At 67.4% G+C, this 13,881-nt stretch overlaps 1 protein-coding gene across 2 annotated transcripts in view; it reads right to left on the minus strand.

The window, feature by feature from the left end:
• Window positions 1-475: 475 nt before the first annotated feature.
• NDST2 (N-deacetylase and N-sulfotransferase 2) overlaps window positions 476-13,881 on the minus strand; it is a 124,009-nt gene continuing 110,603 nt past the window's right edge. Inside the window, exons 5-16 of one of the 2 annotated variants that reach the window (XM_089780004.1) lie at window positions 12,805-12,892; window positions 10,550-10,704; window positions 9,628-9,813; window positions 9,092-9,220; window positions 6,011-6,193; window positions 5,306-5,402; window positions 4,139-4,262; window positions 3,411-3,585; window positions 2,874-3,044; window positions 2,384-2,493; window positions 2,026-2,128; window positions 476-1,654 (exon numbers count right to left, since the gene is read on the minus strand). In XM_089780004.1, coding sequence (XP_089636130.1) covers window positions 1,529-1,654; window positions 2,026-2,128; window positions 2,384-2,493; window positions 2,874-3,044; window positions 3,411-3,585; window positions 4,139-4,262; window positions 5,306-5,402; window positions 6,011-6,193; window positions 9,092-9,220; window positions 9,628-9,813; window positions 10,550-10,704; window positions 12,805-12,892 — 1,647 coding nt within the window. In that variant the 3' untranslated portion in view covers window positions 476-1,528. Of the gene's footprint in view, window positions 1,655-2,025; window positions 2,129-2,383; window positions 2,510-2,873; window positions 3,045-3,410; window positions 3,586-4,138; window positions 4,263-5,305; window positions 5,403-6,010; window positions 6,194-9,091; window positions 9,221-9,627; window positions 9,814-10,549; window positions 10,705-12,804; window positions 12,893-13,881 lie in introns of both variants that reach the window. The other variant, XR_016350133.1, reaches the window with a different exon arrangement.

Below are 13,881 nucleotides of genomic sequence, written 5' to 3' on the forward strand. Positions count from 1 at the left end.
CTGGGCATGTGCCGACTAGCCCCTGGCAGAGGGGATGAACAGACACTGGGCTCGCTGGACCTCTGGTTTTGCAGGGGGGAGGGGGAACAGTCTGTTGTCTTTGCCTAACATGGAGCTGGCACATAGCCCACCCCTGTGTGAGGCTAGCAGTGGACTGAGCTGGTGCCTGCGTGGGGCCCCTCCTTGTGAGAACCTCCCCCCTTAGACGTGAGGGGCTGTGCTGGCCGGCTTAGAGCAGTGCAACCCTTGGGGGGGGGGGGTGGTGCTTGTCTCAGACGCTGGTCCTGGCTGCAAGGGGGGGGACGACAGGGCTGCTGCCTTTAACCAGTGTGCCAGGCAGACACTGGCCGTGCACTGAACCAGACAGTGTAACCGTGCTGCTGGCTCTAGCTGCTCAGCCTCATGCCCCTGTTCCCGCCCTCCACTTGGTCCAGCTGAGCACAGCCCCAGGACACCAGGCCAAGCAGTCAGTGCGTAGAAAACAAGTGGTACGTTTATTGAACCCATTGATTGCTACTTCGAGCCTTTATTCAGACACTTGTGCTCAGTGGCGCGAGCCAAGAATTTCTCCATCTCCTCATTCAATGTGAATGACACTAACCGTGACTCCAGTGCAGGACGTGGGGCTCACCTCTGTTCCAATGGCGAGAGGGGTTTAGGGCTGGGCATTTTGGCCGCACCAGGTTTGCCCGCCTGTGGAGCAGCTGGATAAAATGCTCTAGTGCGTACGACACACATGGACACAAGGGTAAACGCACCAGTTCAAATACACAATACCTACGGCTCAGGGAGAGAAGCGGATCCCTGCAGCTTAACATTCAGCAGGGGCCCAGGCTGGCTGGTTTCAGCCCCACTCTCCGTACCGCAAGACCGGGAAGGTGGCATTCAGATGCCCATGGCTCAGCCCGCAGCAGAGGTGAAGTACTTGGCAGGAGATGTTTACACTAGTGCTTCCCGCCTCGTGCACCAGGACTGTCTTGGTTCACTAAGTGCGAGGCAGAGGAGGCGCCTGGTTGGCCCCTCTCTGCGCTCACTGAAGAAGCTACCCTTGGGGGCTGGGGCCCACTTCCCACAGCCTCCTAGCAGAGAGCAGTCGGCTCACCAGCTGCAGCCAGGCCTTGCGAGCTAACTGGGCCGTGGAGGCTGCAGCTGGAACCTCCCTTCTCCTCGCTCTGGAAGACGACAGATTCCTGGGCCCTTGAGAGCGCAGCCGCAGCAGCTGTTCCCCTGCCTGGCTGCCCTGAAGCTGGGGTTCCCCCACTTGCCTGGGCTGCAGCAGCTCATCCCCCTCCCCCTGTGCAGTTACCCAAGCGGGGCTCGTCCCTGGAGTCGTGGTGCAACTGCCTTTCTGTAACAGGCCAGTAAGAGCCGGGCTCACTGTGCAGTAGCCAGGCGGGTGCCCCCGCCCCATGACACGTGGGGGAAGGCTCCAGCTGCGGCTCCTTGCTCGAGGTGGCGCCGGGGGAGGCTGCCGCGGAGCGTAGCGTCTACATCCACGGACACACAGCACCAGGCAGCAGCAGTGCCCTCAGCTCCAGCTGGAATTCTGCAGCTCCTCCCGCAGCCACGTGGGCAGGGGCTGCCCCAGTCTGTTCAGCAGCTTGGACAGCTCCACGTTGTGCTCCCGGTAGAAGTCCGCGAGGAAGAGCCGAGCCTGTGGGGGAGGGGCGAGCACACCGAGTGAGGGGGGGGGGGGGGGTTTGCTGTGTGACCTGGGGCAGGGATGAGGGGGTCGGGCTCAGGCTGTGCCCTCTGTGGGAGTCAGGGGGGGCTGCTCTGCAGAGCTCCAAGCACGGCCCAGGCAGCTCCCATTGCCAATGGAAGCTGTAAGAATGGGGTGGGGGGCGGTGCATGAAGCCCCACCCCCCCTTGAGATGCACATGGCTCCAGCACCCGGCCAATTGGAGCGGGTTGGGGAGGACAGCGGGGGGGGGGGGGGGGGGGGGGGGGGAGCTGCACCCGGCCCCAGAGCCACGTGCCCCATCTGAGCTGTCGTTCAGAAAAGCCGGCCGGGCCGTCGCTCACCGAGGCGTCCATGTCCGGGTACTGCCGGCCTTTGCTCCTTCCCAGGCACCTCGTGTTCCCGCCGTCCAGCCCCTGGCACCAAAACCCCTTTGCCTCATCAAACCTGAAAAGGATGCACGGACCCGGACGCATCAGGCGCGGCTCTAGCGCTGGGAGTGTGCACCGTGGCCACACCCGCTGCTGCGCACACACCTGGCGGCCCTCGCTCACAAGGGGCCAGGCCACGCCCCCTCTGGCACTGGCGCACCCTTACCTGAGGGCCTGGGTGTGTGGCCACACACGCTGCTGGGCACACACCTGGCGGCCCTCGCTCACAAGGGGCCAGGCCACGCCCCCTCCGGCACTGGCGCACCCTTACCTGAGGGCCTGGGTGTAGTTGAAGAGCGGCGTCACCCCCAGGAACTTCTGGATGCTCTCCAGGGCGGAGGCAGGCTTGGTCCGCAGCTCCTGGCCGTCCACAATGAGCAGCTGAAACAGAGTCAGCCTGAGCCAAGTCAGCCGCTGGCCCGGCCCAGAGAGCAGCAGGCAAGAGTCTGCCCCTGCCCCCAGAGTCACGCCCGCAAGTGACCAGACAGACACAGGCCTGGCCTGTCTGAGCTGTGAAAAGCCCACCGGCCCCCGCTCACCTGGTCCTCAGCCTGCCCAGCCTGTACCCTGCCCGCCCGGCCCTCAGCCAGCCACCCTACCTGCCCACTCAGTCCTCACCCTGCCTGCCCACCATCCACCGACCGGCTCCCCGCCCGCCCAGCTTCACTAGGCCATGTGGCTCTCTCGCTTTGTGACTCCTCTGGGCCCAGAACCACCTGCTGCCAGTGGCTGGGGAGGCCGTGCACAGCAGAGCTCAGTACCTGCCCAGAGGGGAAATACGTCAGCCAGCGCTCCAGGTGAGCTCGATACAGCCCCGGGACCAGGCATCGGCTCTGCAGCTTGCGCAGCTCCAGCTGGGCCTGCGGTTTGGCCGTAACCACCTGGTAGAAGGTGTAGTTGAGAGCCACGGGGTCGCCGTGGGCGCGCTGGTGCTGGGGACACACACACACACGATTAGGTCAGAGCACAGAACTCTCCCAGCCAACGTGCATGCAGCCCTTGAGAGCACCGCACTGACCAGCTCTCCTGTGAACAAATCCACACGCTCCCTCCAGAACTAGCCTGCCCTGGCGCTCCCGGCACAACTCGGCTCACGCAGCCTGCATGCCACGCGGGGGGGGTCTCACGGCCTGCATGCCACGCGGGGATTTCACAGAGGCTACACACCACGTGTGTGGGGGGGGTGTTGCACGCCACGCGCCAGATCCCTGGCGCTCCCAGGAGAACTCCGCTCACATGGGCGACACCATGCGGGGAATTGACGCGGGCTGCACGCCGCGCTCCCAGGAGGGGGGTACCTGGTACCAGGAGTAGGCTCGGCTGGCTGGGTGGATGAGGATGGAGATGATTTTGGCTCGTGGAAGCAGGGCTGCGACTCGCTTGGGTACCACCTCTGTGTCGAAGTAATTGGCACTCTTCTCAAACATGAAGTCGGTGCTGGCGTTGGAGGGGACGGGGAAGAACTCCATGTACCTGCCGAGCAGAGCGGAGCAGACGAGCTGGAGGGAGCGGAGTGGCGGCGCAGGGCAAACCAGAGGAGCTTGGTGGCCCAGGCCATACTGGGCCAACGCGGGGAAGGGGCTGGGGGCGAGGTGCTAAGAGGCAAAGCCGCTGCCCTGCCCACGGTGCCTGGAAGTGGCTGGGGAGACTGTGAGGCCCCCTGATTATTCTCCAGGATCTCAGCCTCCAGCTGTGCGTGAAGAACACCCTGTGGGTAGCAGGCTAGCTGGGGCGTGGAGATGTGGGTTCAGTGTGACCTCAGCCAAGTCCTCTAGTGTCTCTGTGCCTCAGTTTCCCAGTGCAGTGGGGGCCTCCCTCGAGGGGATGTTCTTGAGCCTTAAGGCCTGTCTTGGGTTACAGCCACCGACCTCCCGAGTGGCTGTGCCTTCGGGACTAGCGTGCGCACCCAGGGCCAGAGCCCCAGCTCCTGGGAGTGGCTGGGCAGAACAAGTGGAGAGAGAACGGCCGGTGCTCGCAGGGCGCCCGCCCGCCGACAGGGCTGGCTGGGAGGAGCGCGGCCTCTTACCAGTCAATCCCGCGCTGATAGTTGGGCCCATTGAAGAACTGGATCTCTTCGAAGGTGCCGGGGCTGGGGAAGTTGCTGGTGACAGCCGGGTGCATGGTGAGGAAGAAGTGCACAGCCGATGTGCCTACAACAAGCCGCAGCAGTGAGCAGAGCTGGGGTCAACCCAGGCACTGAGCAGCTGCAGGCTGGTGACTTCTGGCAGCGCTGCTGAGCTCCTGGCATCCCCCATGCGGCATGGGCACCAGCGTCCCTGCAGGGCAGCCCCCGTGCGGCACAGGCACCGACAGGAGCACCAGCGTCCCTGCAGGGCACCCCCGTGCGGCACGGGCACCGACAGGAGCACCAGCGTCCCTGCAGGGCACCCCCGTGCGGCACGGGCACCGACAGGAGCACCAGCGTCCCTGCAGGGCACCCCCGTGCGGCACGGGCACCGACACGAGCACCAGCGTCCCTGCAGGGCACCCCCGTGCGGCACGGGCACCGACAGGAGCACCAGCGTCCCTGCAGGGCACCCCCGTGCGGCACGGGCACCGACACGAGCACCAGCGTCCCTGCAGGGCACCCCCGTGCGGCACGGGCACCGACACGAGCACCAGCGTCCCTGCAGGGCACCCCCGTGCGGCACGGGCACCGACACGAGCACCAGCGTCCCTGCAGGGCACCCCCGTGCGGCACGGGCACCGACACGAGCACCAGCGTCCCTGCAGGGCACCCCCGTGCGGCACGGGCACCGACACGAGCACCAGCGTCCCTGCAGGGCACCCCTGTGCGGCACGGGCACCGACACGAGCACCAGCGTCCCTGCAGGGCACCCCCGTGCGGCACGGGCACCGACACGAGCACCAGCGTCCCTGCAGGGCAGTGCCCGTGCGGCACGGGCACCGAGCACAAGCACTGCCAGTGGTGCGACAGCAGCAGAGACCCCCTGTGAGGGGTGGCAGCTGGGCCGGGAGAACTCCAGCCGCAAGGCTGAGCCGCCTTTCGCCAAGGGGTGGGGAGCAGGCGTCTCGCTGGGGTGATCGCTCTGCCTGTCTCTGGGAGGGATCTGGGCCCCTCTCGCCTGGGGCAGCCCTGAGCCCACGTGATTCTCTCGGGCTCTGTGCTTTGGAGCCGCCCGTCCCGGGTGCGCACTGGGGGCCGCAGGCGGGACGCGAGCTGCACACTTACCCGTTTTCTGGGGTCCAACGACAAGGAACTTGGGGAGCCGGTCGCAGGTTTTCTCTTTGGACCAGATATCCTTGTGCCGCTTGTCGTCACAGGGGTTCTGCAGGGCAGGGCAGAGGGACGGGATTTGGCACCGGCCAGGGGTCCCCGCCCGCCAGCAGAGACCCAGGTACCAGACCATCGGCCCAGGCACCCAAGTCCCTAAGGGCTTTACCCACAATGCCGTGCAAAGGGGGCCCGTGGCCGCTGTCCCCGCAGCGCCGCTCCGGCAGACAGACCACGGCCTCCGCCCGTGGCATGAAACCCGCACGACTCTGTGCTGGGAAATTCCTTCAGGGTCAGTGGCCTGAGCAGCCCTGCCCACGGCAGTAGCCAAGTGCCCGGGACCCGCTCCGGGCCAGGGATGGCTCTCTCCTGCCCCAGCCCTTCCCCCAGCGGGTTTTAGGACCAGGGAGCGAGGCCACAAGGACCCTGCCCGCCAGGGACAGCCTCCTGCCAGAGCCCGGGGAGGTGCCCTGAATGGCCAGGGGAGAGTGGGGCGCGCTTGGGGTGGGCAGCCAGGGGAGACAGAGCGGCATGGCTGGGGGTGGGCAGATGGGCTGAGCATGGAGGGCGGGGGGGAAGAGCAGGGCAGATGGGGAAGACCATGGGCGGGCTGGGGAGGGCAGGGCAGCCGAGGGGGGCGAGGGGACAGCTCGGCCGGCTCACCTGCCACAGCGGGTCCCTCTCCTGGGGGAAGATGGCGAAGTACTTGCGGGCCAGCGGGGCAGGCGGCAGGGTCTGCAGGCGCAGGTTGGTCCAGCACTGCACGAAGCGCACCAGGCTCTCGAAGGTGTACAGCCCCAGCCGGTCGTTGCCGTAGTTGGACAGGTGCGTCATGAAGATGCTGATCTGCGCACAGGGACAGGAGGATCTCGCGGGGCTGCCCGCCGGCGCCAGGGGAGCACCCAGGAAGAGTCGGAAGTGGGGAACCGAGGCCACCGGGGCCCTGCTGGGCTGGCGAAGGTGCCGCTCCCCTAGGCTCTGGGCAGAGGCACGAGAGGCCCCGGGTTACTGCTCCACAGCCCAGCGGGCACCGGGGAGAGGGAGGCGGGTGACTCCCAGCAGTGCTGGGAGCAGAGCACGTGGCAGGAGACCGTCCCGGCGCAGCTACTGGCTCTGCAGGGGCCCGCTGGGCCCTTCCAACGCAGCCCTGGCCCAGACGCTGACAGGCCGAGCAGTTTGCACCCTGCTCGCCCTGGGGCGACTCCAGGCCCCCCAGGAGAGGTCTGGCTGCCGAGGCAAAGCAGCGATGTGTCGGGCTCCAGAGGGGCGAGTTCCTCGCAGTGACCTGCCGGGAAAGCCGGAGCCCGGGCGGAGGCCCCTGCGTGCGCAGCGCCGGAGACGGCCCCCGGCACCAGCTGCGGCGCAGGGCAGAAGCCCAGGCCTGCCAGGGCTCGTTCGGGAAGGGAATGACCCCGAGCGCTCCCATGCCGGAGGAATCTCCGCCAGGACTTGCAGCACGGGCCCGGGAGCAGACAGCCACATCGCTCCATGGGGGCAGATTCAGCGCAGCGCTGCCCAACGGGAACCCCCATCCACCGGGCTGACCTCCACAGGCCAGGCCCGCGGGCGACCGAGGGGGACACTCCTCTTGCCACCACCTTTTCTAGAGAGGGACCCGGGGCATCGTGACCTCTGGTCTGTGCAGGGGCTTCAGCTGCCAAGGCCTCCCCTGGGACAAGCAGCAGGGACCCAAGAATAACGAATTGCTGAGATCAGACCTCGAGAGGCCCTCCCAGCAGGGCCGTGGGTGGCCAACCCTTTCTGGGCAAAGAGCCAAGACAGCAGTGGGTCAGCCCAGGGAGCCGGGAGGAGAGGGCCATTTCTGGGGGGGGGCAGGGGGGCTTTCGAGCCACAGGGGGCTTTGTGAGCTGCACCTGGGGCGGGGGGGAAGAGCCTCGGGTCGGCCACGGCTGGTCTAGGCTCCCTTACAGGTGCGTGTCCCTTACAGGCTGCCCTGTTCCAGCCCCCAGGATCTCTCCCGCTTCCATGACTTTGCAAAGATACTCTGGGGAGGCCTTTCATCAGGCCCTGGGGACACCTGCTGTAGCTAAGATACTTGTTAGCCTGGGATCCTACCTCACTGGCACCGGCACTCACCCAACACCTTTCAGTGAGAACCCAACACAGACGTCAGTAAGCCCCTCTGCCATTTCCACATCCCCCGCCCCCACTGAGGAACGACCCTGCCCTGTCCCTGCTCGTCGGCTTCCTTCCAACGTAGCTGGAGAATGTTCCCTTGTTTCCCTCCATTCCCTAGCTGCTTTGAGCTTGGCCTGTCCAATTCCGGCTCAACAGAACGATGTGCTTTGTTCTATTTGCCCTTTGGACGCTGGCCTAGTGTCCCTGGTCTGTAGGACTCTGTGGAGTTCCAGAACACTGACCATCTCCTGGGGAAGCCAGGGAGGTCTCTCGCCAAACGTCCTCTCTTTCCTATGCACGTGGGATAATTCCTCATGTCCTTAATAATGTTTCTCGGAAAAGCTGCCGACTTGCTGGAATTGGTTTCCCTTAGACTTGCTTCCCACAAGACCCTACCTACCAGCTCCCTGAGTTTGCTAATCGGCCTCCTTGGAATCCACTGCCTTTAGTCTGCTGTTCTCCCTCCTACCACTCCTGAGGGTCAGGAACGCTGCCAGGACCCTAAGGGGGAGATGGCAGTGGATAACTGGGCTTCCCCTGACGCGGGGAGGCTGGTTTTAGGGGTGGGAGAGGCAATAACCACCCTGTCAACTAACGTCCACACCAAGACCAGGCATTTCTGGGGCAGAGGAGTAACTGCTGCGAGTGTATCGAAGGGCAGATCTGGCACGGGAGAGTAGGGACGACCTTTGGACCCGACAGCAAGGAGCCAGGGGAACATCCCGCTCCAACCCTCGCTAGGTATTTCCAGGGAAAGAGGTTTGGGAGGGTTACCAGGGGGCTGACAGACAGGGCGATAGGCTTGGAGACGCAAGGGTTACCAGGGGGCTGACAGACAGGGCGATAGGCTTGGAGACGCAAGGGTTACCAGGTGGCTGACAGACAGGGCGATGGGCTTGGAGATGCAAGGGTTACCAGGGGGCTGACAGACAGGGCGATGGGCTTGGAGACGCAAGGGTTACCAGGTGGCTGACAGACAGGGCGATGGGCTTGGAGATGCAAGGGTTACCAGGGGGCTGACAGACAGGGCGATAGGCTTGGAGACGCAAGGGTTACCAGGTGGCTGACAGGGCGATGGGCTTGGAGATGCAAGGCCCCTTCCTGTGGCGGCCTCCTCAACTCCTGCTCCTGGCGGTCTGAGCCCCGCCACCCGGTTTATTTCTCTGCTTAGGGTGGCGGTGGGCAGTCGCGAGGCCCCACCCGCAGCAGAACGCTGGGAAGAGGCTGGCGGGCGCAAAGGCGTCTGCTGGAGCAGGGCGAGTGGGGCTGGGACCAGCCGTGGCAGGCCTGGATTTCCCAGAAAGGCTTTGGGCAGGACAGCAGAGAACACACGCACCACACAGCTTCCCACGCGTCCAGGTTCCGGGGGGTGGGATGCCCGAGGAATGGAGCCCAGTGGCGGCCCCCAGATACACAAGCAGGAAAAGGAGCCCAGGACATTTGGTGCAGCAGTCAGAGCTGCCCCAGATCGGCACAGCAGCCCCTTCCTGCCAGGCCCTGGCTGCCCCTGCCCTGTGGTAGGGACCCCGCAGGCAGCAGGAGCAGCTTTCGCCTCCACATCCCCCACGGGCACAATCGACCTTGCCCTCCCGTGGGCAAACATACTGGGTTCAGAAGCACCGTCAGGAAGAGCTCGCCGCCCCGAATGCTTCTGTCCAGCTCCTTGGAGCCCCCCGGGTACTCGTTGTAGAAGATGGTGTGAGTGAACAGCCCGCACGTCTGGCGCGGCAGCACCTGGGGAAAGGGACCGTTAGATCGTGGCCAGCGCGGGAGGACAGGTTTCCAGGACTCCGACCGTCCCTTTGCTCACATGCTCGTCCTGCTCTGAGTGCCGGTGGGGTCTCGGCTGCGTGCTCCCAAAGGGGCTGACCCCCCATCTACCACGCAGGTTGGGGGGTGCTGCAGACATGGCCACGGTGCCTCTGTGGGCCTGGGGTCAGAGCATCACAAGGCGGATTTGCTGCCATTTGGGAGCTCACGTCCTGGAGCCACTGCCCGACTGATCAGACGCACAGCAACCTGCAGGTTCCTCCCCCTTTGCCTGGTGGCTTCGGGCAGCGTCAGCGCTCGAGGGGCTGGGTGGAGCTCCTCAACACTGGCACCTCGACGCCGCCCAGAGCCAGCCCGCTGGCAGCACTCACCATGATGCTGTCATGGACGAAGCCGCGCCGGTACCGTGCAGGCCGCAGGTGGGGGTACTCCTCCGTGCTGGTCACCTGGATGCTCCAGACGGATTTCCAGGCCTCATAGAGCTGGGTGTGGATGGGATAAACCCCCGAGTGATGGGGAGCCACGGCGTAGCCCAAGTCTGTGGGGATCCCGTGTTCCTGGAAGCAGAACCCAGCTCTCGCTCAGCGCCGAACGGCCGGCCCACGGCTGCCTCAGCAGCTGCCCTGGACCCGGTGCTCACGCAGCAACCGCAGCAGCTGCCCGCCGGTCGGGGCTGTGACAAACCGGGCTCATTCCTGGCCCTTCCGATGGCGCTGCCCGGAGCCTGCCACGCGTGGGGGCAGCTCGGCTCTGCGGGGAGTGAGAGGGCTGGGCACGCAGAGCCCAGCATTACAGCAGCGTTACCCGGGGGGGCTTGGCTTGCATCTGAGCACCCCGCCCGGCCCCACGCGCTGCAGGAAGTCCTGCTTCGGGCTTCCCCAACAGGGCGGGGGTTTCCAGTGGCAAGCCAGGACGTCCAGCTGGCCCCTCCTCTTCCGCTTGACAGCAGGAGACTTCCCCTTGGGGAGGCCCCTGTCCTGGGCTACTGGTCAGGCCTGCCAAGCCTCAGCGAGACGGTAAGGACAGAGCCGGAAACGCCCCTCTGCAGCCCGAGTCGGTACTGACTGGCAGCCAGGCTCTGCAGTGCAGCGTGAGCCCCACAGCTGCACAGGCCCCGGGACGCAGGGGCCCTGGGCACTTCCGGGGAACATAGCAGGGCCAGGGATTCACCCTCAGCTTTCCAACCCAGCAGAGTGGCCACGTTAGGGCCGGGCCCAGCAGGAGCCAAGCCCGGGGCAGGGTGGGAGGCTGTGGGATCTGAAGAGCCCACGGCCCAGGCGTGTCGTCTCTTACCAGCGCAAACTGCTTGTTGAGCTTCATCTGCTCGGCCAGCACGGTGACGTTGTGGAAGAGGTGCGGCTGCATGTGACTCCACATGTGCGGGAACCACCAGAACTCCTTCCGGTGCCTGAGCAGCATGTCGTCGCCTTCGTCTTCTTCGTCGGTGCCTGGCAGAGCCGAGGGCGCGAGTAGGAGGGTGGGCAGTGGCCAGAGGCAGTGCTACCCCCGGTAATGCCCCCGGGGAGCCAGGCACCCCTACACACCGGCTAGAGGCAGTCCCGCCACACTCAGTGCACAAGAGCTGCCGGGATGATTCAGTCGGACAGACAGCACTTTACAACCGCAGGCTGTTCCCAGCACGCTGTGGGCAGTGCAACACGAGGGGACGGGCGGTGCCCTGCACGCGGTCGGGGAGCTGTGCCGCGCCACGGGCCCCGGGTCCGGAGGGGACAGGCGGTGCCCTGCACGCGGTCGGGGAGCTGTGCCGCGCCACAGGCCCTGCGACCGGAGGGGACAGGCGGTGCCCTGCACGCGGTCGGGGAGCTGTGCCGCGCCATGGGCCCTGCGACCGGAGGGGACAGGCGGTGCCCTGCACGCGGTCGGGGAGCTGTGCCGCGCCACGGGCTCTGGGACCGGAGGGGACAGGCGGTGCCCTGCACGCGGTTGGGGAGCTGTGCCGCGCCACGGGCCCTGCGACCAGAGGGGACAGGCGGTGCCCTGCATGCAGTCGGGGAGCTGTGCCGCGCCACGGGCCCTGGGACCGGAGGGGACAGGCGGTGCCCTGCACGCGGTCGGGGAGCTGTGCCGCGCCACGGGCCCCGGGACCGGAGGGGACAGGCGGTGCCCTGCACGCGGTCGGGGAGCTGTGCCGCACCACGGGCCCCGGGACCGGAGGGGACAGGCGGTGCCCTGCACGCGGTCGGGGAGCTGTGCCGCACCACGGGCCCCGGGACCGGAGGGGACAGGCGGTGCCCTGCACGCGGTCGGGGAGCTGTGCCGCGCCATGGGCCCTGCGACCGGAGGGGACAGGCGGTGCCCTGCACGCGGTCGGGGAGCTGTGCCGCGCCACGGGCTCTGGGACCGGAGGGGACAGGCGGTGCCCTGCACGCGGTTGGGGAGCTGTGCCGCGCCACGGGCCCTGCGACCAGAGGGGACAGGCGGTGCCCTGCATGCAGTCGGGGAGCTGTGCCGCGCCACGGGCCCTGGGACCGGAGGGGACAGGCGGTGCCCTGCACGCGGTCGGGGAGCTGTGCCGCGCCACAGGCCCTGCGACCGGAGGGGACAGGCGGTGCCCTGCACGCGGTCGGGGAGCTGTGCCGCGCCACGGGCCCTGCGACCGGAGGGGACAGGCGGTGCCCTGCACGCGGTCGGGGAGCTGTGCCGCGCCACGGGCTCTGGGACCGGAGGGGACAGGCGGTGCCCTGCACGCGGTTGGGGAGCTGTGCCGCGCCACGGGCCCTGCGACCAGAGGGGACAGGCGGTGCCCTGCATGCAGTCGGGGAGCTGTGCCGCGCCACGGGCCCTGGGACCGGAGGGGACAGGCGGTGCCCTGCACGCGGTCGGGGAGCTGTGCCGCGCCACGGGCCCCGGGACCGGAGGGGACAGGCGGTGCCCTGCACGCGGTCGGGGAGCTGTGCCGCGCCACGGGCCCCGGGACCGGAGGGGACAGGCGGTGCCCTGCACGCGGTCGGGGAGCTGTGCCGCGCCACGGGCCCCGGGACCGGAGGGGACAGGCGGTGCCCTGCACGCGGTCGGGGAGCTGTGCCGCACCACGGGCCCCGGGACCGGAGGGGACAGGCGGTGCCCTGCACGCGGTCGGGGAGCTGTGCCGCACCACGGGCCCCGGGACCGGAGGGGACAGGCGGTGCCCTGCACGCGGTCGGGGAGCTGTGCTGCGCCACGGGGCCTGCGACCGGAGGGGACAGGCGGTGCCCTGCATGCAGTCGGGGAGCTGTGCCGCACCACGGGCCCCGGGACCGGAGGGGACAGGCGGTGCCCTGCATGCAGTCGGGGAGCTGTGCCGCACCACGGGCCCCGGGACCGGAGGGGACAGGCGGTGCCCTGCATGCAGTCGGGGAGCTGTGCCGCACCACGGGCCCTGCGACCGGAGGGGACAGGCGGTGCCCTGCATGCAGTCGGGGAGCTGTGCCACACCACGGGCCCTGCGACCGGAGGGGACAGGCGGTGCCCTGCACGCGGTTGGGGAGCTGTGCCGCACCACGGGCCCCGGGACCGGAGGGCAACGCTTGGTGGTGGAAGGAGCTCACCTGTGTGGTAGAACTTGCCCGAGAAGCCCAGGTTGAAGGTGAAATTGGGGACTAGCGCTCTCAGCTTGGCCTGCGTGTTCAGGAGAGCCTGTGGGGACGGGACGGACAGCAGAGAGAAAGGCACGTTCAGTTGGTGTCCACGCTGGAAGGAAGTGGAGTCGCTCCGAACCCTGTTGGCCTTCGTGGTGGCAAGGCACCTGCCCCGGGACAGGGGCTCTGGACCAGCAGCCCAGGTGACAGCCGCAGGGCCATACAGCTGGGCCATACGCGGGCCCGCGTAACAGAGTTGCAAACGATGGCCCTGGAGCGAAGCATGAAGCAGGGCCCCACCCCGAGGGACCCTGTCCTGGGCCTGGTCTGTGCTGCATGACCAGCCCACGACGCCCCCACACGCACAGCCGTGAAACGCCCGCGCTGAGACAGCCGGGCAGCAAATCCCACATCCCCCCGTCAGCTCCCCGGGTCCCACACTGCGGCCCCCGCCCCAGCGACGGGCACGGGGAGCCCGGTGCAGAGACAAGGGGAGGGGTCAGTGCGAGTGCAGGGAGCCGGCGCATGGCTCGTTCCAGGGTGCAGGCCCCGGCAGGCGGGGGGAGCAGGGAATTGGGAGCTGTCTGTCCCAGGCAGCGAGTTACTCTCGAGGGACGGCCCCACGGCGCAGGTGGAGGCCCGGCGAGAGCAGACTTGGGCTGACTGCCAGTGGCCACGGGGCGCAGGCAGGCACACGGTGTGGGACCTTCCTGCCTCAGCGACATTTCACCGCTTCCCAGGACTGCGGGGGGGCGCCCCAGGCCGCCCCCCACGGCCCTGCCCATGGGCGCTGGCTGGCCCCAGGTGTCCAGCTGGCACCGATCACACCCACATCCCATGCTGCTGTGGAAACTGCCCTTCCGCACAAGCCCGTCCCTCCCACGTCAGCCTGAGGCGGAGGCGTCTGTCCTCCAGGATTTCCGGGCAGTTCTCGGACGCTGGACCATCCTGCCTGCGATCAGTCGTCCCTGGCCAACGTGCCCTGCCCTCCCGCTGCGGTGCAGGCCAACCCTGACGTCCAGAGCTGGAGGCAGGCGCCTAAGGAAC

The sequence above is a fragment of the Pelodiscus sinensis genome, chromosome 8, assembly GCF_052426305.1.
Source record: "Pelodiscus sinensis isolate ZL-2025 chromosome 8, ASM5242630v1, whole genome shotgun sequence".
Taxonomy (NCBI): Eukaryota; Metazoa; Chordata; order Testudines; family Trionychidae; genus Pelodiscus; species Pelodiscus sinensis.